The following is a 25991-nucleotide window of genomic DNA, read 5'->3' as shown; positions in this document are numbered from 1 at the left end:
GACAATCAGATAGTGCGATTTATTGCCCCCGCACCCCTCCTTCAGCCCCGTCCAGGCCCGGGAACAGACGGGACCCCATTCTCTGTGGGCTACCCTGGGAACAGGGGCTAGTCCTGCTCCAGCGCTCCTCCACGACCCCAAACCCAGGAAGGGGAGGAGGGACGAGGGCCAAGAAAAACAGGACCCGAGGGGAAGAAGAGAAAAAAACAACGGGAGGGGGGAGTCAGGGGGCGGGCGCGATTAAACGAAAACTCTAAAGGGAAAAGGGCCCTCTCTCCCTTCCCTCCCCAGGCTCGCCTGCACGGGAGGGGCCCGGCTGCTCTCCATCCCTCGCGAGCGCCCCAGGCGGCGGGGGAAGAGGAAGAGGGGCCAGGGGCCGCTCTCTCTCGGTCTCCGGTCTCCAGTTCTCCGCACGGTCGGTCCCGGACTCACCGAGAAGAGAACCGGGAGGGCGGGCCAGGCCGGGGGCAGAGCGCAGGGCGGGGGCGCCCGTTGCACCGCGCCGACCGCGGGGCGGCGCAGGGGAGCGAGACGAGGAGGCCACCGCCCCCCGCCGCCTCAGTCCATGTCTCCGCCTCCTCCGGGTCCTGCTCCGACCATCGTCCCCGCCAAGCCCGAGGGGCCCTGCCCCCCCCCCCGGGCCTCCGCCCCTACCGGCCCTCCCCGCCGCGGCACTCGCTGCAGCGCCCCCCCGCCGCCTCGTGGTCGTCGTCGTCGTCGTCGTCCCCGCCCGCCCGGTAGTAGCTCTGTCCGCAGCGGCTGCAGACGGACGGCGCGCCCACGGCGTGCACCTTCTTGTGTCTCCGCAGCGCCGCGCCCTGCACGAAGCCCTCGCCGCACTCCACGCAGATGTGCGCGGGCTCCTCGCCCCCCGCCGCCCCGAGCCCGTCCCCGTGCTGGGCGCGCTGGTGGGCCAGGAGCCCCGCCCCGTGCCCGAAGCCCTTCCCGCACTCCACGCACACGTACGGCTTGGGGGCCGGGGCGCGCCGCGAGCGGGGCCCCGGCGCCTTGGCCCCCGCGCTCGCCATGGCGGCGGCCGCCGCGGCCCCCTCGCCGGGCGCGCCCACCACGATGATGCCCTCGCCGTCGCCCACGGGGATGGCGATCTCGCCGTCCGCCGCCGCCGCCTCCTCGGGCGCCTTGGCCCGGCGCACGCTGGCCGCCAGCACCTTGGCCGCCACGCCGGGCCCCGACAGCTCCGGGTGCAGCCGCAGGTGGCGCGCCAGGCTCTTGGGCTGGCTGAAGCCGCGGCCGCAGCGCGGGCACACGAAGGGCTTGAGGCCGCTGTGCGAGCGCCGGTGCTTGGCCAGGCTCTTGCTCTGCGTGAAGCTACGGCCGCAGTCGGGGCAGGCGTAGGGCTTCTCGCCCGTGTGAATGCGCTGGTGCTGCATGAGGTTGGAGCTCCAGCTGAAGCGCTTGCCGCACTCGGAGCAGGCGTACGGCTTCTCGCCCGTGTGGATGCGCCGGTGCTGCACCAGGTGCGAGCTCTGCGAGAAGGTCTTGCCGCAGTCGGCGCAGGCGTTGGGCCGCTCGCCCGTGTGCGTGCGCTGGTGCCTCGTCAGCTTGGACCAGTGGCTGAAGCTCTTGCCGCACTCGTTGCAGATATAGGGGGCCGGGGGCCGCGGCCGGGGCGGGGGGCCGGCGGGGGGCGCCGACTGGGGCGGGGACAGCTTGGTGGGGGGCCAGCTGGGGACGTCGTCATCATCCATGATGAGGATGTCCACTAGAAGGCAAGAGGGGAGGAGAGTCAGGGAAGTCACGGCTGGGGGTTGGGGGTTGGGGGGGGGGGGGGGGGAGAGGGGCTGTCCAGGAGCCAGAGCCTGGGGCTTCCACCGGGCCTGGCCTCGGGACCCCCTGTGATCGCAGAGGGCGGCTAGGCCCGGTCAGCGCAAAGCCCTGCCCACAGACCCGGCTGAGCAGACGCTCTCGGTCTCCGTTCCCTTACCCGCCCTGTTTTCCTCGAGCATCGCTCAGTCCCTAGCATTTTACTGAACATTCATGACTTTACTGAACACTCAAGACTTCCCTCCCAGCTGCTTCCCCCGCACCCAGAACAATGCCTGGGACACGGCAGGGACTCCAGAAATGTCTGGAAACAAACAGCGTCAACATGAAGGAACAGGAGTGGAAGTCCAGGAAATGACCTTGAAACCCCAAGCACCAGGCTGGGGCAGGGAGGTCCCAGAGTGAGGGCGCTCGGACCGCAGCCCAGAAGCAAAGGCAGGCCTGGGGGAGAGGGTGTTACACCTGGGCTCTAGGAAGACTGTCCCGGTGCGGGTGAGGAAACAGGAAGGAGGAACTGGTCTGGTTAATGGTATCACAGGGACCACAGGCCAGCACAGGAGTCCCGCTACCCTGGAGTGTGACCCCACATACCAGAGCCTCTGTTACAGAGCCCTCACACTGGTCCCTGTCTGCCCCGCACAGACAAACAATAAAGAAGTGTGGGGCCCTGAGCCATCTCCCAGGTAAGGGAGCTGCGCCCCCCCCCACGCCCCCCCACACCCCCCCCCCCCCACAACTGGCTCAGCTCAGAGAAGGCCCCTGTGCACCTGCGACCAGGACTGTTTCTCTCCCCGGCCAGCAGGGCCTCAGCCCGGGACCCCGCGTGTGCCGCCCGGATCAGCACGACCTCCACGGGTGCGCCCGCGGGCTCCCTTCAAACACTGCTCTCCCCACTCCTTCCCTCACTGGACCACATGCTCCAGCCCAGGGCAGACCGGTCCTGCATCCAACAACCGGGCACGGGCCGGGCCCACAGGCTCACACACCAACCCGTGGGAACACTGGCAAACACACAAAGAAGCAAGAGGCCGCACAGAGGCTGGCGCTAGGTACTTAACCAGCCTCAGTGAGATTAGGTCCTGTGAGCAGGGCGCTATGAATCGGGTCTTTACAGCACAGAACCCGAGGCACCACGCAGACCAATCAAAACCTGGAAGAGTCAGAGCCGCCCCACGCGCCTGCACCACACACTAAGGTAGTGCTCCTCCAAGGGGGTTCCCCCCGGACAGTGGCATCAGAACCAGCAGGGAAGGTAGGGTCTCGCTCAGCTGCCCCTGGCCTGCCGTTTCAGCAGCTCTAGGGCAGGGGGCCCAGCACCGCGTGACCCTGGCTCTGAAGACCCACCACTCCACAGCAGGGAGCCTGGGATCTGGCCTGTACCGGATACGGAATCATCTGGAGCAAAAAAGTGCAGGTAGGAAGTCGGGAGGGGTGGGGGCTTCCGAAGAACGGGGTGGAGCCCGTTTTGGTGTCAACGTCTGGTGGAGACGCACAGAGACACAGGGACAGAGACAGAGAGAGGGAGGGAGGGAGGGAGAGAGAGGGGGAGGGAAAGAAAGACAGAACAAAATCGGACGTGCGAGGGGCACCTGGGTGGCTCAGTCGGTTAAGTGTTTGACTCTTGATTTCGGCTCAGGTCACAATGTCCTGGTTTATGAGACGGAGCCACACATCGGGCTCTGTGCTGACAGTGGGGAACCTGCTTGGGACTCCCTCTCTCTGCCCCTCCCCTGCTCATGAGTGCACAGGTGCTCTCTCGCTCGCTCTCGCTCTCAAAATAAATAAACTTAAAAAAAAAGACGTTTTGCCTTTTAAGTTGTGGAGAACCTTTAACAGTACGCTGTGTTCACTAAATCTTCGGCTACGAAGGGTATTTACACAGCCACCACGCACATTCTGAGTACAACTGAGGCTTGTGAAACGCTGGTCCCCAGGTCGAGGGCTCGTCCTCACCCCAGAGCAGTGTGGTCGCATGAGTGCGGGCCAGAGACCTGGGCACCTGGGCCAGAGTGGGACAAGATCCGGGAGGACGGGCTGTGGCCTCCAGCTGATGGGGCGGCTGGCTTTTGTGACATGCCTCAGCTCAGGCTGAGTGAATTTTCTGCCTGTGTCCAGCTGCCCACACACACCACTGCTTTTTCAAGCAGGTGTTAAAGAAACTGCTAAGGGGGGAGGGTTTTCATCACTCTGGGAGGCAGGTTCTTTTCCAAACTGCGGGTTCCTGGCCCTCTGAGGACCTCTGGATGCTGGTGTTTGCTTTCCAAGAACCGGCTGGCTCTGGGCTCGGAGGTGGTGGTGAAGGGCCAGCCTGGGGGTCAGGCAGGAAGTGAGCAGCCGCCCTCTGACCCCCCTCCTCACTAGGGGCTTTTCTCTGAGAGGATTCAAGGAACTGCTGGAAAGAGAGGAGTGTAGTGACCAGTAGAAAGAGCTCACTCCACAAAAATAGCAGAAGTAGCTGCCCTTCAGGGGAGGGAAGGGGAGGGGAGAAGGGGAGGGGAGGGGAGGGGAGGGAAGGGGAGGGGTCTCCTGGCACCAGCACTCACAGCAAACTTTGTCTCGACCTGGCCCAGCTCAGGGCCTCAAGCGGACCACCCTCTGGGGCTGAAGCTGGTGGTTTAATTCGACGACGTTAGCCCTGCTGTTGTAAAACACACAGCCAGGGACTCCGAGGACCCCAGAATGGAATGCGGAGCTGAACACAGAAATACAGACAGACAAGTGCCCAGGTCAAGCAAGACACAGGGCCTGGCCACCCACAGGGAAGCCCCTCCCGCACTCACCCCTCCCACCATGTGCCCCTGCATTTCTCGGTGGCTCTGTTGCCCACGTGCATCCCCGGAAGCTGCAGTGTGGCCCTGTTCCATTACTTTTTTTTTAATGTTTACTTATTTTTGAGAGAGAGAGAGCGAGAGACAGAGAGAGAGAGATCATGAGCAGGGGAGGGGCAGAGAGAGAGAGGGAGACACAGAATCGGAAGCAGGCTCCAGGCTCTGAGCCGTCAGCAGAGCCCCACACGGGGCTTGAACTCACGGATGGCGACATCATGACCTGAGCTGAAGTCAGACACTCAACCGACCGAGCCACCCAGGCGTCCCTGTGGTCCGTTACTTTTCAGTTCAGAGTGTCTGAGAGTCTCTTTCAATCCAGACTCCCCTGTGTCTTGCTTTTGCTCACAGCCTTGCTGTTCAAGAGCGCGGGCTGCGTGCGGTTCAGCAGGTGACTCCGTCCGCAGACCTGCTGTCCGAAGACCCTGCCCCTGCCTCAAAGGTACACGATGTCTGTCCGCGCCATCGGCGTGCACAGTGCCTGTCTGTGCGGTCAGCAGCCACTGGCGCTCAACACTCAGGTGGCCCGACTCACTGAGTGTGCAGAACAGAGCTCCCTTTCTCAACGTCGCCACGAACTCCCGGATGTGAACGTGTATGGTGGGTCTCACTCCACTGCTGTCATTATAGCTAGCGGACCTCCCGGTGTCCCATCCAAGCAAGTTGAGGGGGCTCCATACCCCCCAGACGGGGCCCAGGTGGTCTTCTGGTAGCTTCCCTGCTACCCGAGCCTACTGAGAAGTTCCAGGCTCATCTACGTGTCCCACCCGGACGCGAAACACGCTGTTTCTCCAGGAGGCCCTGGGCTCTTTTGGCGGAAAATACTTCAAGACCAAAATCAGGAGAGGATCACTGTTTGTTTTCTTTCCTTACAATAGAATTCCTCTGAGTTCACACTGACACTTCCCAGACAAATCCGGACCTACAGGTTTTTCTAGAGTCTTCTCTGTGATCTCTGCATCTCCCCTCTTCAAAGGGGAGGAGAGAATCTGAATGCCCCAGAGTTACTTACTTGCTGACCCCACGTTAGTTTCGAGATAACCACCGAGGAGCAAGTAGCTGCCTCAGTGCGGGCCAGAGACCTGGACGCCAGGCCCAGAATCGGAGAGAGATCCCACCATTGCCAATTACGATTCCTGAAAACACAAACGAAGAGTGGCTTTGGGTGCGCAACTCCTGTTCACAGCCGGTCCTCTGCCAGCCACGTGTGCGGTCCCGACCTACCCTACCTCCCGGGGTCTCATGAAGCCCAGCAGGCTCACTGCCTGTCTGTCCTCGCCAGTGTCTGTCCGAGCCTCACTTGCTAAGACTCCTCAGGAGGGCCCACAATGCGGTGGACAGAGCCACCCAGGTGCCTCCAACTCGTGGGTCAGTTTTTTTGTTTTTTAATGTTTATTTTTGAGTGAGTGTGTGAATGGGAGAGGGGCAAAGAGGGAGACACAGAACCCAAAGCAGGCTCCAGGCTCTGAGCTATTAGCACAGAGCCTGATGCAGGGGCTCCAACTCAGGAACCCCGAGATCATGACCTGAGCCAAAGTCAGATGTTTAACCAACTGAGCCCCCCCAGGCGCCCCCCTCAGTTTTAAGAAGACCCTTGGCTCCCTCTGCCTTCCCCGGGAATCCTACACACGGCTCCACTTTCTTGGGCACAAAGGGCTGCTGACACACTGCCAGCACCCGCCCTCTGCCCACAGGCCCCGGGGTTTGCTGCTTTCCGTAGCAGCCAGTGACCCGAACAGAACGGGGCCTGCTCTCCTGACGCGACACTCTCAGATCTGTGATTTGCTCTTTCAACACCTAAGTTTTGCATTCCAGGAAGGTTCCCTATTTACTCCCTGTCTTTGCTTTGGGTTTCTGCAGGACTGCCCCCTCCAATCACTGGGGTTCTGGCTAGCTTCAGTTTTTAGTCCGTTTTAATCTTTCTTCATTTCTCTCTTATTTAAAAAAGGTATTTTTTAATGTTTTATTTACTCTTGAGAGAGACAGAGAGAGACAGAGCATGAGTGGGGTAGGGGCAGAGAGAAGGGGAGACAGAATCCGAAGCAGGCTCCAGGCTCTGAGCTGTCAGCCCAGAGCCCGACGTGGGGCTCGAACTCACAAACGATGAGATCATGACCTGAGTTGAAGTCAGACGCTTAACGACTGAGCCACCCAGGTGCCTCCCTTTTTTATCGTAAAATGTCCTTTCTCGCTGGTTATCATATGTAAGTGCTGAATCACGCTAAATTCTACTCCTGAAATCACTATTACACTATTATGTTCGCTAACTTGGATTTAAATACAATTTTAAAAATTTTAATAACGGTAATAAAATAATAAAATAAAATGTCCCTTTTTACCTCCAATTTTTCTTGGGGAATGTGTTGTTTTTATTCTGCCCTGACTTTTCTCTTTCAGGCATCACTGTGAAATCTCTCATATTGCAAACTCACTGCTGGGCTGTGCACCCCTGCTTCTGAGTGTTCTGACTTTGCCCTCTGACCCTATCTGGGGAGGTGTTACCTGCCCATGTTCCCTTTTATTCTAATAGCTTTCAGGGTGGGGGCGGGGTGGGGGCAAGGTTCCGGGTAGTGTTTTGGCTTCTAACGTCCTCGCATCATGGCTGAGAGTTTGTGACACGCTCTCCCAGGATTCCTGGCTCTGCGGCCACCCCTGTTTTCATCTGTGGTCAAGAACAGTTCCCACTCAGTTTTGGGTCCCCTCCTGGAAGGTTCCACCCTGCGTGGGTCCTGCCCTGGCAGGGCATTCGACCTGGTGGGCACCAGAGCCCATGCGTGGGCCCCAGGCCACTCCAGCCCCTCAGACCTTCCTGCGGCCCCGAGCTCCCTGCTCCCAGTCTGGACAGAACACCTCCAATCTCAGGTGCTGGCCTCAGTGGGACGCCCAAGCCTTCCAGTGAACCCGAGGGCTATTTGGGGCTCTTCCTCCCTTTCTTCCCTCCAGCACAATGCTACCAGCACACAGGCCTGGGGCAGTTGGTTTGTCCCCACCCAACCATATTTGGGGGCTCACAGGGGCACCTTCACACTAAGGTGTGTGTCATCAACATGGCCTGGGGCATGTGGCTTTTTATGTGTGGGTCTGGGGGGAGTCCAGGGCTGCCATCATGCTGGGCTCAGAAGCAGCATTTGAGGGCAGCTCTATGGAATGACTCCAGGGCGCGGGCAGAGGGAGGTCAGAACCCATCCTCCGGCAGGTGACTTCTGGATGCCAGCTGACATCTTTCCTGTTGGGAGGGCGCCCTCCTCAGAATCACGAGGTCTTTTCTATTCACATACCCATTTTTCTGGATTACTCCGTAGCTAAAGCCCAGATAGGCCTGGACGGCTCTTCCCCCCCTGCCACTGCCTGACCCCACACCTCTGGCCAATTCCACCCTGGACGGCCAGTTTGGGGCCATCAGGAGGCGCCCTTCTCCTGGGCACTCCTGGGAACCATCAAATTGCCTGGAGGTGGCCCAGCCTCCCCGCCCAGCACTGTTTCTGGCATCCCAGCCTCCCAGGACGGCCGGTGGCCGGACAAGCCCGGGACACGCAGAAGTGCTTCTAAAACACCAGCCTCTGTTGACAACGGCACCAGCTAAGCCTGCACACCATTCCCCAAAACATCCCAACACGGGGAAAACAGAAATTCCTGCGGTTTCACAGATGGTTGGGGCAAGTGCACCCCAGGGAAAGGAAACGCGACCCCCTGGCTCTTTTCTCTCGTGTGTGTGGAGCTGCCTGACAAGCACCGCCCGGGTGACCGGCCGCCTGCCCTGGGAGCAGCGGGCTTCAAACTGGGTCACGGCCTGGCAGCAGGGGCCAGCTCGGCGTGGAGAGGATGGCGGCATCCCGCCCGAAATAGAGCAGCAGGGGAAACGAACAGCCTGGGTGCCGCCAGCAGTGAGGACTGATCCGAGACTTTTACCTCAACACTCGGCATACACACACACACGTACACACACACACGTACACACACACACACACACACACAGAGGGGCTGGGGGCGAGTGTGCAGGCGTGTGAGAGGTGGGGCGGGGACGCTCAAACTTGTGGGGACAGAGAGCTGGAATGTCCTGCAGACACCATGGGCTGGAGCCCAAGCCCACCTCCTGGTCTGCCCCTTGAGGCCCCACCACCCAACGCGTGGCCTGAACGAGCCTCAGGCCCACGACCTATAGCTCCTGAGGGGCTGGCGGCCTCCAGGGAAGTACAAGGCACCCCTGCTCCCACAGCAGCCCAGACAGCTTCCCCATCACTCCTGAGCCCCAGAGAAGGCCCTTCCCCCTGGGGTGACCTTGCTGGGTGCTGCCCACGGTCAGTCCTGTCTTCCTCGCCAGAAAATCCCCAGCACAGGGCTGAGCTGGGATAAGCCAGGCATGGTGACCCTGAAGCCACCCCCTACGTCACACGTCCCCGACTGGGCCAACCAGACCCAAACGGGGTTGACGGAGAGAGAGGCCTGGGCGGCCCTCTCTGCATCTGCCGTGCCCCTCCTGTCCTTCACTTCGGGAGGGTGCCTGGGTGGACCTGAGAGCTGAGGCTCCACTCGGGAGCGTGGGGGCGGCTGGGACAGCACGCAGAAGGCCACCCAGGGCCAGGACCCGGCGGCTCGTGGAGGAATCACGGAGAAGTGGCTGAGCTAACCACCCCTGAAAGCACCCTGCTTGCAGCCTGCCATCCCAGACCACACGTCCTTCCCGTCCTTCCCGTCCAAGCCACCAGGGTTCCCTGTGGTTCCGCCTCCAGCTGTGCACGGGGACCCCTCCAGCCGCTGGAAGACAGCACCGGGCTCAGAGGGCAGAGCTCACCCCCGAGCTACAGATGGTGTCCCGGGTGACCCCGGCAGGTGAGCGGAGCAGGGCGTGGGGGTCACTGCAGGTTACCTCAAGGAGCTGCCACTGGCAGCTGGGGACAAGGGTAGACACAGGACTGTGTGGAGCTCAGTCAGCTGGGGGGAGCGGGGAGACTCCAGGGTGCAGTCCCAGCCTCCACGGCCAGGGGTGCCTGTGGCCACGTGGCTGCGACTCAGGGCCGCGACAGCACTTCCCAGTCTTCATCTTCCGGCCCTGGGACGGGACAACAGGCCCACCCCACCTGCCTTCTCCCGGCTCCAGCTCGCTCTCGGGGGTCGGCAGACACCAGCCCCTCTCACTCACCGCTCACCAGGCCCCGTTCCTCTCCACTCTCCACGGAGCCCAGCCTGCCTGTGCACACGTGTCCTCCCCACCCCGAAGGCCCAACATCCCTCTCGGGCAGGCCCAGGGAATCACATCACCAGAGCCACCACAGCGGCAGCCAGCCGGGGCCTCGGGGCCTTGGGACATCAGGGCAGGAGTCCGGCGCAGTAACGGTACCACGGGAGGCTCTGTGCACAGGGAGGCAGGAACCTGGCGGGCCCACAACGATGGGAAGCCCAGCAGCTCGGTGTCCACAACAATGGGACACCCAGCAGTGCCCAGCAGCTTGGAAGCATCCAGGCATGGGGCTCACTAGCTGAGCTGAGCGAAGGGAGGGTCACAATGTGGTGACACCGCAGTGGGGGATGGGGAGCACAGGCTCAGGACAGCCGGCTGGACAAGGGGGATGAGACAACCCACCTGTACACTTTCAAGGTTTTATAAGGAGAATAAGTTAACAGAGGACTCCTAAAACTAAAACTAACTTACTCAAAGGCAGACGTACACTCTGGAGAAAACGGGGTGTTTGGACAGGGACTGGGTGTTTCATTAGGTGGGGTCAGCACTGTGTCCTTGTTGTTTTGGTCGTGCTCTTATAGAGCCTGCACCTCTGAGAACTTGCAGGTGTAATGATACAACATCTAGAATTTCCTGTAACTGCTCCAGGGGGAGAAGAGGGCACAAGTGGGGACATTAAGAGTGGTGAAGGGTCTCTGATCGCCAGAGTTCAGAAGAAATAAACAGTCATTACACCACTTATGTTTCAAATTTCCACAACAAAACAGGCTTTTAAGTTAATTTTAAGAGGGCTAGAAGGTTGGGGCACCTGGTGGCTCCGTCTGTTGGGTGTCTGACTCTTGATCTCAGCTCAGGTCATGATCTCACAGTTCATGAATTCGAGCCCTGTGTCAGGCTCCGTGCTAACAGCTTGGGATTCTCTCCCTCCCTCTCTGCCCCTCCCCTGCTTGTGCTCTCTTACTCTCTCTCTCAAAATAAATAAACTTTAAAAAAAAAAAAAAAGGGAGGGGGGGCTAGAAGGGCAAGAACATAGGTCAGGAGAAGGAGGGGGAGCAGGCCCGGGGGCGCACCAGGGAAGGACAGGCATGGGTCCTCCCTATGGGGGCAGCTGGGTCAGAGTAAGCACGGAGCCCCCATGACTCGGTTTCCTGCTCTGTACCCAAGGCTGCTGGGGCCCTCCCAGCAGGGAGCTGCTCTTCATTCTCCTCCAGACGATCTTAGAATAAAGAAGCGGGAGCAGCCCGGGGCTTTATAACAACATCTACCCCCACGTGTGGTCCGGGCCCTCATAACCCTTCTCTTGGCAACTATGGTACACTGGCACAAGGTGGTGAACTCAGTGCCTGTTTTGTAAATAAAGTTTTATTGGCACATGGTCACATTCATTCACTTCCAGATGGTCCGGCTGCTTTCCTGCTGCAAGGGCAGGGCACAGGGTCAGAAAACCAGAAGTATCTCCCCTCTGGCCCTTTACGGTAAAAGCCATTTGCCAACTCGGTGCCGGCCCCGGCCGAAAACGCTTCATCAGCAGCACGAGAAGAACGTCCGTGCTTTATTTCCCGGCTGCCCTACGGGAAAGCCCCCGGCAAGCAAACCCCAGGCCCCACGAGCTCAAAAAGGAGTTTTATTTAACCCAAATAATGCTTTATTAAATAAAACAAGGTACCAGTATTTAAAAAGTGAAACATTTCCCATAAAAACCCAGATACCCAGCTTTCCCCAAAAACCCAGCAGACAGCCGCCCCTGTAGTCCTGTCAGCTCAGGTCACAGTCCCACCCCAACCCTGTCACACCCGCCCCCTGGTCTATAGTCTCTTGCTTGGGAGAAGCACAGGCCACCTAGAAACAGGGCAGCGTGGCCAGGCCGCTGGGGGGCGAGGGGGCCGGGCCACGAGGGCAGGAGGAGGGACGGACAGCAGCAGCCCCCAAGGGCTCCCAGAGCCACAGGAGGAGAGGTGCAGGGAGCCGGGGTCCAGGAAGGGGGCAGGATCGGCCAAGAACTGCCCAAGCCCACCTCACCTGGGTTCTCATGACTGGCCATCTGCTGGTCCTCGGAATCCAGCGGCCCCGGAGACCAGGCCTCTTCCCGAAGTTCCATGTCTGGGTCCCTGTTAGGAGAGAATGAGACGGAAGGACAGAGTTTACAGGATGCCAGGCGCCGCAATGGCTCCAATCCGCGCTCAAGCACGGCCCGGGCAGACAGAAGGCGTGTGGCAGCAGGTACCTGAGGGACCCTGCATGGGGGACCAGCCCAAGGTCACACCCAATCTGGGGAGGAGCAGCTGCCAGCCAGGCTCGTGTCCCAGAACCGCCAGGGTGAGACACCACCTCCCGCCTGGGCCTCCACGGCCGCCCCACACGTGATCGCCACCTTGGACCTGCCGGGGACCCAAGAGCGAGGAAGCCCTCCATCCACGACGCCCCGCCAGTCACAGGGTTGAAGGGCTGGCATACCGGGCCCATGCCCAACGTCACAGGGAAGCAGACCGACGCAGGCACCCAGGTCACCCACGGGGTCACGTTCTGTGGTCTCAAACGTGCATGAACTAAGACAGAGTCCACATCAGGGACCTGGGGGAGGTAGCTGAGTCCCCAGGATACCTGCACTCAGAGGGGCAGCCAGACAGCCCCCGACGCCCTCCCAACCCCTTACCTCCTTACTGGCCCCAAGGGCCAAGGCCTGGCTCCTGGGGCAGACAGCCCCCCACCTCTTCCTGCCCCCTCCGGCCTCCATGGTGCACTGAGCAGAGCTGGGCAGGAGTCTACCCTGTGTCTTAGACTCAGGCAGGGTGGGAGACCTAGGCGGCACCCAGCCCCAGGCGTTTGGCCCCTCGGGACCCGCTCCCTGGTGTGGCCTCACTCCCTGGCAGGAAGCCTGCAGCGGGCAGGACCTCTGACAGGAGGCTGTAGCAGGCCAGGGGCAATCAACTGGACCTCAAGGGGCTCCTCTGCACCATCAGGCCCTCGGGCCCCAAACCAAGGGAGCTGCTGCCTTAAGGTGAGCGCACGCAGCTCTGAGAAAACCGCCCCGGGGTCCTCCACCCGCCACAGGACCTCACAGGGCAGCACCTGCTGCCCAGCATCTGGGAACAGCAGCCATCGGCCCCCCAGCACCACACACCTCCTTGCAACCTGCCTGATCCATTTCTCTCGAATCCCCCACAGACAAGGGGCTCACCACCACCCAGGCACCAAAGGAACCAACCGTTCCAAACCCGTTCCGCCCCACAGTGGCCTCTACTGACACCTGAGAGGAAGCCAGGCAACCGGCCGTCCCGCTAACAGACACACGCAGACACGTCTCCTGGGTCTGGGCCCTGTTCTACGTGGTACGGACACCATTAACTCTGAGCAGGCAGCACCGCTGCCCCACCATCAGATGAGGAAACTGAGGCAGGAGCGGCAGCGATCCGAAGGCACATGGCACGCAGAGAACCGCAAACACGCAGTCCAGGTCCGAGCGAACAGGACAGCCTGGCCCAGCCGGCCCCACCCCGCAGGGCCTGGGAAGCGGCAGGAAGACAGACGCTGCTGTCCCCCCCCCCCCCCGCCTCCCAAGAGCTTCCCGCCCCCCAGCCCCGGCTCCACATCACCCTGCACGGACACACTCTGAACGACCACCATCCCATTGCAGCAGAGGTGAGATCACCAGGGAGCAGGGACAAGATGCCAACAGTGTGGCCACAGAGCCCCCGGCCCCAACCGCTCTGCCTTCCTGACACCCGACCAGTCATCACAAGGACCTGTAAGAGCACAGGACGTAACCAAAGACCAAGGCGGGGGGGGCGGGCGAAGGACACTGACAAAGGGATGGAAAGCAACTGACTCGGAGGTGCTGGGGGGAGGCAGTGAGGAGCCCCTGGTCAGAGCCCCCAGCCCAGGCCTTCTCATGGCCACCGTGCCACCAACCATGACAGGGAGCTACCACAAAGTGGGGCCAGGTAAGGAGACGGTGCCCTGTGCAGGCTCTCACCCCCACGCGTGGTCACAGCGCCCACTGTGACACAGAGGCACCTGCCTGACTGATCACAGGCTCCCCCTCCACGCAGGGCACTTATGGGACTAACCAGAAGACAAGGCGGGAGAGCCAGCAATTCTGCAGGGGCCGGCATGTGCTCGGTGGCACAGTCCCTTCCTGCCTACCTGTCCCTGCCACCCCCACCCCACGGGCACGGGGTGGTGAACAGGCCACAGCCCAGCCTCACGGGAGGTCCCTGCCAGTGATGAACAAGCAGGTGAGTGAGACAGTGAAGTTCATGGAGGGGAGGGGAGGGGAGAGACAGGCAGCTGCACCAAGGCATCAGAAGAGGATCTCGCAGGTGGAGGGGCCGCAGGAGAGGCGTGGACTGGGAGGGATGCTGGTGGCAGGAACAGCAGGTACAAAGGCCCCGAGGCTGGAGATGCAGGGCTGGGAGGATTCTCTTGCAGAGCCCAGAAGGCCAAACGGAGGACTGAGCTCTTTGAATCGTGGTGATCCCTTTGAGCTGGGCACCGTCACAACACTGGGGCTCACTGATGTAGGGGCACCAGGTCCTGGAGGTCCCTTGCAGCAACGGAAGGAGCACCGATGGTGGGCAGCCAGGACTCACTCGGCACGCACAGTGCCATGTGCAGTGCCACAGGGTCTCCCAAGGTCCAGGAGGGTGTGGAGATGAGCAATGTTCCCCCGAGCAATGTTCCACCCTGTCTGCCCGAGCCATCACCTCCCCAGAGGCCTCCCAGCCCCCAATCTGCCCCATCCTGGGGCCCACGAGGTGCCCGGCACCCACAACAGCGCCAGGTGCCGATGGGGGCTGAGGATAGGCGCGTGGCACACGCCTGAATGGGCGTGAACAGAACAGAGGCTGCAGGAACAAATGCCCTGCAACTGTGTCCCCCTTGCCCGCCCACCCGTTCACACCCACAGGGAGGACAGACTGCACCCCAGAGCCCAGTGAGCCCCAGCCAAGAGCAGGTGCCACACACGGTTCGGATGAAACCAGGCTGGCATAGTCCAGCCACTCGGCTGTGGAGCCGCAAACGCTCTGACCCTGACCAGATAACTGCCTTCTCCAGAAACTAACTAGAGGGGAAAACCCGAACCTGGGAAAACTCTGCTTGCAGGGGAACAAGAGTTCATCACAGCCAGATTTAGAGCAGGGAAAAACTGGAAAGAAGCCATCAGCGCTCGTGGGAGAGCTTAAGAAAATCCCACAGAGGACTGTCTGGGCAGTCAGTGAAATGTCCAACTTCAGCTCAGGTCACAATCTCATGGTCTGTGGGTTCGAGCCCCGCGTCGGACTCTGCACGGACACCTCGGAGCCTAGAGCCTGCTTCGGATTCTGTGTCTCCCTCTCTCTGCCCTTTCCCTGCTTGCGCTCTGTCTCTCTCAAACATAAACATTAAAAACAAACTTTTTTTAAGAAAAAGTAAATCCCACAGATGTCACAGCCTCACAGACAATGGTCCTGATGCCCCCTGATGATAGCAGACAAGTGATTTAACTTTTTTCTTTTCGTTTATCTTCATTTTCTCTATTTTTTCTTTTTACATTAACGGGTAATTACTTCTGTAACAGGGGAAAGACTAAAAATTGATTCCTTTCTGGGACAGCCATTGCATATGGCAATGGGAAACTCGCTGGGTGTTGAGGGGGCAAAGTGGACGCAGCCGGATGGCCCTCGGGTCACACAGGGTAACCGCGAACCCACAAAAACCCTCATGCTCGGCTGGCGGGCGTGCAGGACGGGGTGGCCGCCGTGGACAACAGTCTGGCGGCTCCTCACGTGGTAAACAGACTTACCTTGTGACCGGCGACTCCGCTCCTAGGCATACACCCACGAGACATAAAGCACGTGTCCACACGCAGACCAGCCCACGAACACTCACAGCAGTGCCCTTCGCAGCATAAACACCAGAGGAAGAAACCAGCCACAAAGGATGCGGACTGCAGATTGCATCTATGCGGATGGCCAGGACAGACAGGAGCGGCTGCCAGGGGCTTGGGGGTGGAGACGGAGAGGGACTGCTAATGGGCTTTTTACGGAACGAGAAAATTCTGGAATCAGACCATGGTGACGGTTGCGCAACGTTTTATGAATATATTAGAAGCCGCTAAACTGTACGTGTTAAAGGGTGAATTTCACCACATGTAAGTTACACCTCAATTAAAAACAAAGACTTGGGGGGCGCCTGGGTGGCGCAGTCGGTTAAGCGTCCGACTTCAGCCAGGTCACGATCTCGCGGTCCGGGAGTTCGAGCCCCGCGTCAGGCTCTGGGCTGATGGCTTGGAGCCTGGAGCCTGTTTCCGATTCTGTGTCTCCCTCTCTCTCTGCCCCTCCCCCGTTCATGCTCTGTCTCTCTCTGTCCCAAAAATAAATAAATATTGAAAAAAAAAATTAAAAAAAAAAAAAAAACAAAGACTTGGGGCACCTGCCTGGGGGGCTCAGTCGGTTGAGCATCCAAGTCTCAATTGGCTCAGGTCATGATCTCACGGTTCACGAATTCCAGCTCCACATCAGGCTCCTCGCCCGCTGGCAGGGCAGAGCCTGCTTGGGATCCTCTCTCTCTGTCTCTGCCCTTTATGTTCTCTAGTGCTCCCTCTCTCTCAAAAAAAAAAACAAAACAAAAAAAACAAAACTTCAAAAAAATAAAAAAAACAAAGAAGACAGACTTCAAAAAACGTAAGGGCCCCCTGATAACAAGGCCACAAATGCTAAAAATGAGGCAAGAAGGGAGCATCTCTACTTGCTAAATGAAACATTGCCCCGCATGAACCGCTTAACAAAGCCAATTGTGTCCTCAAGAAAAGCGAGGTAAGCCACAGGAAAGAGCCGGTAAGTGCCCACAGGGTTGTGGCTGGCGGGGTTGGGGTGAAGGAGGTGGGCCCGGACAGCCGGCTTGGCTCCCTCCTCTGTGCAGAGAAACTTGTTTGCCAAGTGGGCATGCTGTGCTTCCCCTGAATTAATGTGTAAGTCGCTGACAGCAGGGACTTCCCGGCCCCGGGCCTCCAACGCAGGCCAGCTTCCTGCAGCAAGAAGGCCTCGGCCTTCGATCCGTCCCCTTCCTGCCCCTGTCTTGCCCCGCCCCCCAGGGAACCTTTGGGCTCTGGGGCACCTGGGCCGGGCGGTGGGGACAGGAACCCCTTCTCGCTGTGCCAGACAGCGAGGTGTCAGCGGCTGCCCCACGGCCCAATGAAGTTCCCGGGCAGCCAGCAGATGGTCACCCAGAGCCAGGAGCCTGGTGCCCACACGGAGGCAGTGAGGGAGCCAGTGCAGCGACACATGGGGCTCCCTGTGAACAGAGCAGAGGCAGGGCTCCATCAGGGCCACCACCAGGGCCACCACCAGGGCCATCTACCCCAAATAGGCCACTTTGCTTCCTGGAAGCAGGAAATGAAACCCGCACAGCAAAGTGCCCTCCCTGGACCAGGAGGAAAGACCATCCTTCCCTCCAGACGCCAGAGAAGGAAGTGTGTATAAACGGACATCCTAACGTACCCTTCTGTCCTCCAGTCCCCTCCAGGGGGACCCTTCTGTCCTCCAGGGGCTGCAGCACCTTGGCCTCCGAACTTCTCTGGGTGTTCACTTCTCTTGCTTGGGCTCCCATGTTTGTGGAAACACAATCCGCGTGCTTTTCTCCCATTGATGTGTTTTAGTCACAGCAGGAAACCCTAAGAGGGCAGGGGAAACTCTTACCTCCCCCACAGACCACTGGAAAAGGCCTCTTTGTGGGACGGACCGGACTGAGAGGGAGTCATAGTCACGGTCTGCCCGCCCATCAGCTACCCCCTGCTACCAATGGGCTTCACCTGAGTGTTTTAATGGTCACCCTTTAAAATATATCTAAGTAGCTACGCCACATCCTCGATCATGCCCCTTGGCCTGTAAAGCCCAAAATATTTATCTTCTGGCTCATTACAGAAAACGTGTGCCAACCCTGATATAAAGGAATGAGGGCCACCCAGACTCCCTGGCCAGGCCTGGAGGTGCTCTGCCTCCTGCGGGAAGCAGAGAGGGCCAGAGGAGGGTGCCTGAGGGGCCTCAGCAGGGATGCCAGTCGGAAGGAGGCCCTGAGCTCGGGCACTGTCCTGAAACCCCAGTAATTTTCTCTGCATCTGTGTTTGACACATCAATGGTGACAGGACAAGGAAGTGTGCACCGGGCACTTGGAGACGGGCTACGCCCTGTGCCTGAGAAACCCGGGCAGAGAGGGTCTGGGCTCCCGTGGGCATCTCCACGTGGAGGGAGCTCAACGGCAAATACCAAGTGAAATCACCCTGACAGATCACGAGACCCCAGAAGAAAGGAAAAAGCTTTTTTCCTGCTTTTTGCACAAGCAAGGGGCTCACCTCTTCATTTTGCAGAGTCCCAAAAATTATGGAGCCTGCCCTGGGGGCAGCAGATGAAGCATTAGGGACAATGAGGCCCGAGCACATACAGGTCACACAGGCCCTGGCCAGGAGTCTGCATGTTAATCCAAACACAGCAGGAAACCACGTTTTCACAGAGGATTTGCAGAGGCCTTGGAAAGACAAGGATGCATCTTCTGGGGCACCTGGGAGGCACCTGTTGAGCGCCGACTCTTGGTTTCAGCTCAGGTCATGATTTCACAGTTCGTGGGTTCGAGCCCCGAGTCGGGCTCTCTGCTGACAGCACAGAGCCTGCCTGGGATTCTCTCTCTCCCCCTCTTTCTGTGCCCCTCCCCCAGCTAGTGTGTGCTCACTCGTGCTCTCAAAAAACGACGCACCTTCTTGTTCTGACTTTTGAGGGGTCAGGAGGTTTCCCGCTGGACCTGCCAGTCAGGGGTGAGCCAGGAGCAGGGCACACTCCTGGGTTACACCACCTCCCAGGGGATTTAAGCAAACTATCGGGGTGAGGCCACGGCCCACAGTGGTGCTACCCTGGCCTGGAAGCTGGGCCCTGCCGGCCACTGCCCTGCACTGTGATCCTCCCTGGGATGACCAGCAGGTGCCCCAGGGGTGAGCACACGAGGCAGGGAGGAGCCAGGGGTCCTTGTGAAGAGTTAGGAAGGGTGTTCACTACACGTACCCAGGCCCTTCCTCTCCCATCCACTCACTCACTCACTCACTCACTCGCTCATTCACTTGCTCACTCACTCATTCACTCACCCACTCATTCACTCGCTCGCTCATTCATTCATTCACTCACTCACTCATTCGCTCACTCACTCACTCACCCACTCACTCACTCAAGGAGTTGCTGAGCCCTCCAGTCAGACCCTGGGGGCCTGTGGCTTACGGGTCCTACACCCAGGATCTCAGAGGCGTGGGGGAAGGGCTGCAGCCCCCGACCCACCTCCCACTTGCTGTGGAGGAAGCCAGATTCTGCACTGTGACACCTTCGGAGACCTGCCTACCCCCCATGCTCCCTCCCAGCCCCCCAGTTTCTCCCCACAGCCTGTGTGTGACCTCGCCCATTCCTGAAGATGAAGAACGGGCCTCCCCAGCGCGCCGGAGCCGGGCCCTTGAGCGATCCAATTAGCACAGGGGCAGACAGGGCCCAGCCGCTATGAAGCTCAGACAAATTATTGTTATTATTGTTGTTATGAGATCCCGCCCACCTGCTCTGGATGCCAGCCCACCAATTAGCCCCTCTCTTTCTTCTGCTGCCAATCTCACTGCCTCCCCTCCCCCGCGCCAAGCAGCTCCAAACCACCCCTTCTGAACCCGTGCCTGGCAGGGCCCTTCCCTCCAGGACACCCCCCTGCCTGCCTTTCTCCCTCACCTCCCAGCCCTCCCCTCTCCTCCCATCTCTTCCTCCCTCAGAGCTGGGCTGTGACTTCCACCTCCTGCCTTACCTCCCACCCACTCCCAACCACTCCCCCAGCCTCTGGGTCACCAAATCCAAGGGCTATTTAACCCCTGTGCTGGCAGCGAGCACACATTCCCCTCCCCTCACAGGGCTCCGTGGCCCAGCCACCTAGGACACAGTCCTCCCGCCTCCTCCTTCCCACCCCGTCCACCCTCCCCCTGCCTCCCCATGCCCACTCCCTCCCAACACCCCTTCAAAGTCTGCTCCCCACACCAACCCACTCATCTTTCTAAGTCACTCAACTCAAACCGCCCAACTGAAGATGAGCAAAGGGCCAGAACAGACGTCCTCTAAAGGGCTGAGGAAAACGTAACAAGACTCTCAGCCTCATTCGCCATCACAACAGGGTCCCACGGTGTCAGAACACAGGTGACAGAAAGCAGAAGACATCAAGAGCTGTCGAGGAGGAGCACACCCTGGAACCCGCACGGGCTGCTGGCTGGGCTGGGAAATGGGGCAGCGGCTCTGAAGGGACTGGCGGCCCCGGAAGGTAAAGCACAGAACCACCACGGGATCGTGTCACGCCGGCTTTGACTAGACACCCAACAGAGACAGGAACAGGTCCGCACTAAGTGTGCACACGTGCGGTCACAGAGGCATAAACCACGACGCCCAGACACGGAGACAAGCCAACTGCCCGTCGACAGACGAACTGATACACAAACTGTGGTTCGATCACACGACAGAACGCTATCCTGTCACATGCCGCGTCACGGATGAACCCAGAAAACCTCACGCTGCGTGAAGAGGCCACACATGGAGAGCCCGTTCACATGGAAATACCCAGAACAGCAAATGCAGAGACGGGACGTGGATTAGGGATTCCAGGGGACAGGGGGGCAGAGAAGGGGAGTGGGTGCAGCCTCTTTCTGGGATGACGATGACATTCTGGGGCAATGGACGTACCTATCTGTGAGCACATCACCCACCAACAAATTGTGCACTGTAAGCGGGGGGACCCGTGTGGAACAGGACTCACGCCACTGCCCTGCCTTGACTACCCTGCTGCATGTGCCCAGTGCGCTTCACCCAGCCCCTCGATCCCACCCCCACCTCCCGCCCATGGCCTGTCCTCCACCCACCTGGCACCTTCTCACCTTTCCAGGGTCCACTCATGTGTCACCGCCCAGGCCGCCTAGGCCCCGCCCTGGTTCCCCTGGCTGGGCACCACCACCTGTAACCGTGTCTTGTGCACAGAGCTCAGTGACGGCAAGCAGCCTGGTACGCACGTCCCTCGCTCAGCAGGGGCCACTCGGACCCCAGGCCCCTTTTCGGCCAGGATGGTGATGCCCACAAACCCCTCCACTCTCCTCACCAGCTCCTACCCACTTCCCTTTTCTGTGGGCAGCTTCACCCCTCACTCCAGGCCTGAAAATCCACACGCTCCCTCCTCTGCCCCCACCTGGATCACCTCCGACCCCCACAGCTGGGCCTGTCAGGCTCTCCCCTGTGGTTTGAACACTGAGGGATAGTCTGCAGCACCATGGGAAACGCAAGCCCTTTTCTGCGGGGACAGGGAGCTCTCTGTCAACCTCTCCCGTCCCATTCCTTCCACAATGATTGGTCTGCTCAGACTCTTTCCGCCTTACCTGCGTCGGCTGAGTAGACCCCACTTCCCCAGAATGTAACCCGCACCCCATCCGGGTTGTCCAGTGCTCTCAGAAAGAGCTGAGCAAAGCAGTCCCTTTCGATCCTGCTCCTCTGTCCCCTCCCCACCCCCACCCCCACCCGCTGTCTTCCCCTTTTCCTGGACTGCCTCCCAGGGAGTCTATCTCATGGCTTGGTCGCTTCCGTCCACCTCCCGTCTAGACTGGCCACCATCCTCAGGGGCACCACGCACCCCTGCTTCCAATCCTTCGCGGCCCACCCAGGGTGCAGCCCACCCCGGGGCCCCAGCAGGAGGCACACTCCAGAGTCACCACTCCCCGCTACGTCCCAGAGAGAAAAGTTTCTAGAATTCCCAGAACCTCCCTGTGCTGTTATGGCGGCAGGCGGGTGGGGAGTGTGGAGGCCACCTGCCACCATCCGGGAATGCTCAGCATTCAGATCTACAGAGATGTCTGTGAACACTCCTGATTCTTAAATCTTGGCCAGTAACTAAACATTGCTTACACAAACAAAAATATTCTCCAGGACAGAAAAAAAAAAAACGCAAGCACACCTACAGACCGCCTATGTGTCACTGCTCAATCAGACCAGTGGGCCAGACCCCCATTCTCTAGTGGGCCTGTTTGTCCACATTCTACCTGCAGACGGGCTGCCGGGGCCCAGCAAAAGTAGCACCTCCCCTAGGAAGCCTTCCCAGACTTCTCTCTTCCCTTAGCTCAACTGTCGTCTTTTCAAATAATAGTAACAGATCCCACTCACCAAGCATAACTACATCTCAGACCTGGGTGCAGGGTGCTGTGGGTTCATAATCCTAATCCCCACAACCCCAGGCGGAAGAGAGGACAGGCTCTCTGGGCAGGCTGCCAGAGTCAGAATCGGCCCCACCACCCCCCAGCCATGTGACCTTGGACAAGGTGCTTCAGCCTGTGAGCCTCCTCACCCTCGTGAGTCCTGCATCAAGACCAAAGCAGAGTTCTTCGTGAGTGAAGAGCTCAACAGGGAGCCAGATGCCCAGTACGTGCCTTGTGACCCCTGAGAGGACTGTTCAAACTGGGGTTCAGACAACTTCGGTGGCTGACCTGTCATCACAAAACCATGAAGTCGAGGAGCACAGACTCCAGCCAGGTCGGCCAGCCTCCAAGGCCGTTTCTTTTCTCCGCGCTCTTAGGACGCCAGCCCCGGCTTCCTTAACTTCCCCGGGTGGCCTGGCAGAGCAGCACAGGGCCCTGGTCCACCCACCCAGGCTCGGCGTGGCTGGCTGCTCAGCAGTCGTGAGGCGACAGCTCTCTGTGCTACTACAACAAAGCCACCGACACTATGAGCGTCAGAGTCACACCTGAAATGAGAGGCTGAGTCTCAGAGTACCCTGAACCAGCCAGTGACCCTGCAGATACCTTCGTGACAACGCACCCGTGGCAGGGGGAGACCAGAGTCCCCAACCCTACGACTGATACCTAAGAGGCCTTCGTGACAGCCTGTATCTCCCCAGACCCCAGGCAGCGGCATGATGGTGAAGGGCCAGGTCCTGGACTCTCGCACACACTGGTGATCCTATGCAGCTGTGGGGCCTGGGGCTCGATCCCCCACCCCTAAACTGGGGGTAGTCACCCCCATCCCAGGGCCTCTCAGAGCTCAGAACAGCGAGTACTAAGCGCAGGACCAGACGCCCACCAGGCGCTCAGAAAGCCAAGTGTCAGCAAATTTAATCTGTCTCCACCAAGAGTGCAGGGCCATAGCTGACTCCCAAGGCCCCAGCTCCCAGCACACACAAGGCCTTGGGCAGCATGGAGGACAACCAAAGGAGCTCACCGTCCTCCTCCCCGGAGTCCCAGGGTCCTCTTGGCCAATCCCTCCCTGTCCTTCAAGACTCGGACACACCACCTTCCCCAGGACATGCTTCTAGAGTTCCTGGGAGCTGTTCTGGGAAATTCCCCCAGTCCTTTGCTGCTTCTGTGTGTGTCTCCCCAACAGGTCTCCAAGCTGCTGCAGGACAGGAACTGCCAGTGCCGCCCGGCTCTGACTCTGGGCCAGGGGAGCCTCTTCTCCCACCCCACAGCAGAGCACTGCACCCGTGGGCCCAGCACACAGCCGAGTTGTCCAAGGAACGCTAGGCTGTGCTATCTTAGGGGAAAGGAGGAAACGGAGCATGAAAAAGGGAAGTGACAGATCCAAGGTCACCAGGATGGAAGAGACAGGAGACAAGGCCTGGCCTAGGAAGGCCTGGCCCCGGAGCCGTTCCCACATAGTTTATGGTCACTTCTCTGAGGTTTGTTCTCACTTTAAACGGAAAGCATTAAGGCTATTATTAACATTCCATTTCACCTGGACAGAAATTGAGATGTTAACACTCATCTGTGCTGTAATATCACAAAGCATGAGGTGTGGAGCTGGGATGTGAACGCAGGTCTGTCTGACCCCAGAGTTCTTAATTAATCGGTCACAGTGCTCCTCATGGGCCAGGCAGGGTGACAAGCCCTAGCCCTGCTCCAGCTCCTCAGCTGGGCTGGGGTGGGGGTGGGGATAGATCTGGAAAGCTTCCAGGGAAAAAACTAAGACATGAGATAACACAAGTCGGAATCCGATCTGAGTGTCGTCAGGGCTGAGGCAGAAGGCCGGAGGGCCAGAGGGGACTACAGCAAAGGCAGGCAGGTGAATGCCAGCTGCATTTAGCCAAAGAGGCTTACAGCCTTACAGAGGAGATAAGCCAGGATCAATGGCAACCGAGCGTCCCCAGAGCAGAAGCCAGCTCTGACTCCCAACTGGATCCTCCGCATTGCCCAACGCGGGGCCTGGTACCAGGAAACACACACACCGAGTCACTCCCTTCCTGAAACCCCCCGGGACTGGGCTGTGCAGGGATGCCAGCCCTAGGCTCCCACAGCCCTCCCCACCTCCCGATAAGCGATCTGGGTGGGGACTCTGCCCTCCTGCTCCAAGACCTTGCTCATCTCTCTGCCCTGGCGCCCAGTACGGGGCCGGCCCTGGAGGAGCCTGTGGGTCACTTTTCCATCGGGTGATGCCGCCACCCTGGGCTGGCCTGACCCCACGGGGCCAGTGGCACGTATCTCCAGGAACCGGGGTGTCCCCCCCTTGAGACCCGGACAGGGTCTGGGGTATAAAACAGCACAGCTAGATGCCCGGGAGGCCTCGGGGTCGGCTTCGGGCCGGGCCACCGTCCGCCCCTGTCCCGCGGGCCACGCGGTGCCTGACCTTGGCCCAGTCACTTCCCCTCCGGCGCACGCGCTTCCTGCCCGCCGCCCGCGCCGGAGCGAATGAATGAGCCTCCCGCCGGGCGAATGCCCTAATCACCGGCCGGATCAAAGGCCGCACGCAGCCCGCCCAGGGCAGCAGCGGAACCCGGGCTTCTCTGAAAAGGGGAAGGAGGTGGGGTGACAAGCCGGGGACCCAGACGCGCCCCCCGGGCCGCCGTTTCCGGTCAGGCCAGCCCAGCCCGCGCGTCCCCTTCCCCCACCGGGGCCTCAACTTCCCCCGGGAATCGCCACCACTTCCGGCCACGACCTGCCGGAGAAGCTGCGGCGGCCCCACCCCCGAGCCCCCAGCCCGAGCCCCGGCGCTGCGCAGGCGCGCTCCCTCCCCGGCTCGGCCCCGGCGCGGCGCCGCGCACGCGCGCTCCCCGCGGCTCCGCCTGGCGCGCCCTCGCCCGCCCGCGTCACCGGCCGCGCGCCCACTCACGCCCCCCCAGCACGCGCACGCGCACTCTCCCGCCCAGTCGCGCTCGCCCGCCCGCCTCCCCGCCCGCCCCCCGCCCGCAGCCCGGCTCCCGAGGCGCGCGCCCACCCGGCCCTGGGTTCACGCCCCCCGCCCCCGCGCCCTCCCCTCACCTCCTCGGTCCCGGGGCCGCCGCGCCGCACTCCTCCTCTCTGCTCCCTCGCGGATGGTGGCAGCGGCGGCAGCGGCGACTCAGACCCTGGGGTCAGGGGGACGGGCGCCCAGGCCGGAAGTGACCTTCCTGGCCGCTTCCGCCCGCGCTGCTCCCCCTCCCCTTCCCACTCCCCCTCCAGCCTCCACCCCGTCCTCGCCGCTCTAGGAAGGCGAGCCCGGCGACCCCCTAGCCGCCGCCCCCCAAGCTCTATGGTACGGAGCGGACGCCCCTGGGAGCCACTTCCGGACACGTCTAGGACACGGGTCCTCCGTCCCCGCTCTATGGCGCCGCGCGCCGAGGGGCTTCGGGCCCCGCCCCCTTCCAGGACAGGAGGCGCGGGCCCGGCCCGTTAGGCGGAGACTTCCGGGTGCTCGGGAGGTACCCCCCCCCCAACCCGGCTCCCGGCGCTCGCGCCTGCGCGGTCGGCGCCCCGCGCCAGCCTGGGGCGGAAAGGTGTGGGAGAGAGTGGCGGCTAGGGCCGTTCGTGCCACCCCAGGTCCTCCTGTCGTCTCTATCATCGTAACCCCTTCCGTGCCGGGGCTCGAGGCGGTGGCAGCGTCCGCTTGTGGAGGCAGCTCCGGGGTACAGCCCTGACGAGCCCTGCCCGGTGTCCGCGACTGAGCCTAGTTAGGGTCCCGGAGCGAATCTCTAGGGTGGGGCTGGCGGCGGGGGAACCTGCTGCCCCCAAGGCAAGACCCACCAGTGCCCTCGTTTAGTGCACCTGCCACCTGCCAAGCCGGGCGACCAGCCAGCCCCTTTCTTCCCTGGGTCCCTGCCCTCTGGTGGGAGAGGGGAATGCTGGTCTCAGGTTTCACCTGAAGCCAACCCTGGAGCTGAGAGGGCTCACCGCCCCCCCCCCCCCCCCCCCCGGCCTCAGTGCCCTCCCTTTTAAGGGGGTA

The 25991-nt window shown here is 60.6% G+C and overlaps 1 protein-coding gene across 3 annotated transcripts; it reads right to left on the bottom strand.

The window, feature by feature from the left end:
* ZNF787 (zinc finger protein 787) lies at positions 1 to 25447 on the bottom strand. Of its 3 annotated transcripts, XM_047834489.1 has the most exons (4): positions 18119 to 19407; positions 17268 to 17440; positions 11809 to 11897; positions 1 to 1723 (listed from the first exon to the last, which is right to left on the bottom strand). In XM_047834489.1, exons 3-4 carry the CDS (start codon positions 11885 to 11887, stop codon positions 651 to 653), a joined length of 1152 nt encoding a protein of 383 aa, XP_047690445.1. In that variant the 5' UTR covers positions 11888 to 11897; positions 17268 to 17440; positions 18119 to 19407; the 3' UTR covers positions 1 to 650. The 3 variants fall into 3 exon arrangements, with proteins under 3 accessions (XP_047690445.1, XP_047690444.1, XP_047690446.1); XM_047834488.1 differs by lacking the exons at positions 17268 to 17440; positions 18119 to 19407 and adding an exon at positions 25052 to 25447; XM_047834490.1 differs by lacking the exons at positions 11809 to 11897; positions 17268 to 17440; positions 18119 to 19407 and adding an exon at positions 5623 to 5750.
* Positions 25448 to 25991: the final 544 nt, after the last annotated feature.

The sequence above is a fragment of the Prionailurus viverrinus genome, chromosome E2 (genome assembly GCF_022837055.1).
Source record: "Prionailurus viverrinus isolate Anna chromosome E2, UM_Priviv_1.0, whole genome shotgun sequence".
In the NCBI taxonomy this organism is placed as follows: Eukaryota; Metazoa; Chordata; class Mammalia; order Carnivora; family Felidae; genus Prionailurus; species Prionailurus viverrinus.
This window is presented reverse-complemented; position numbering and strand designations above follow the sequence as displayed.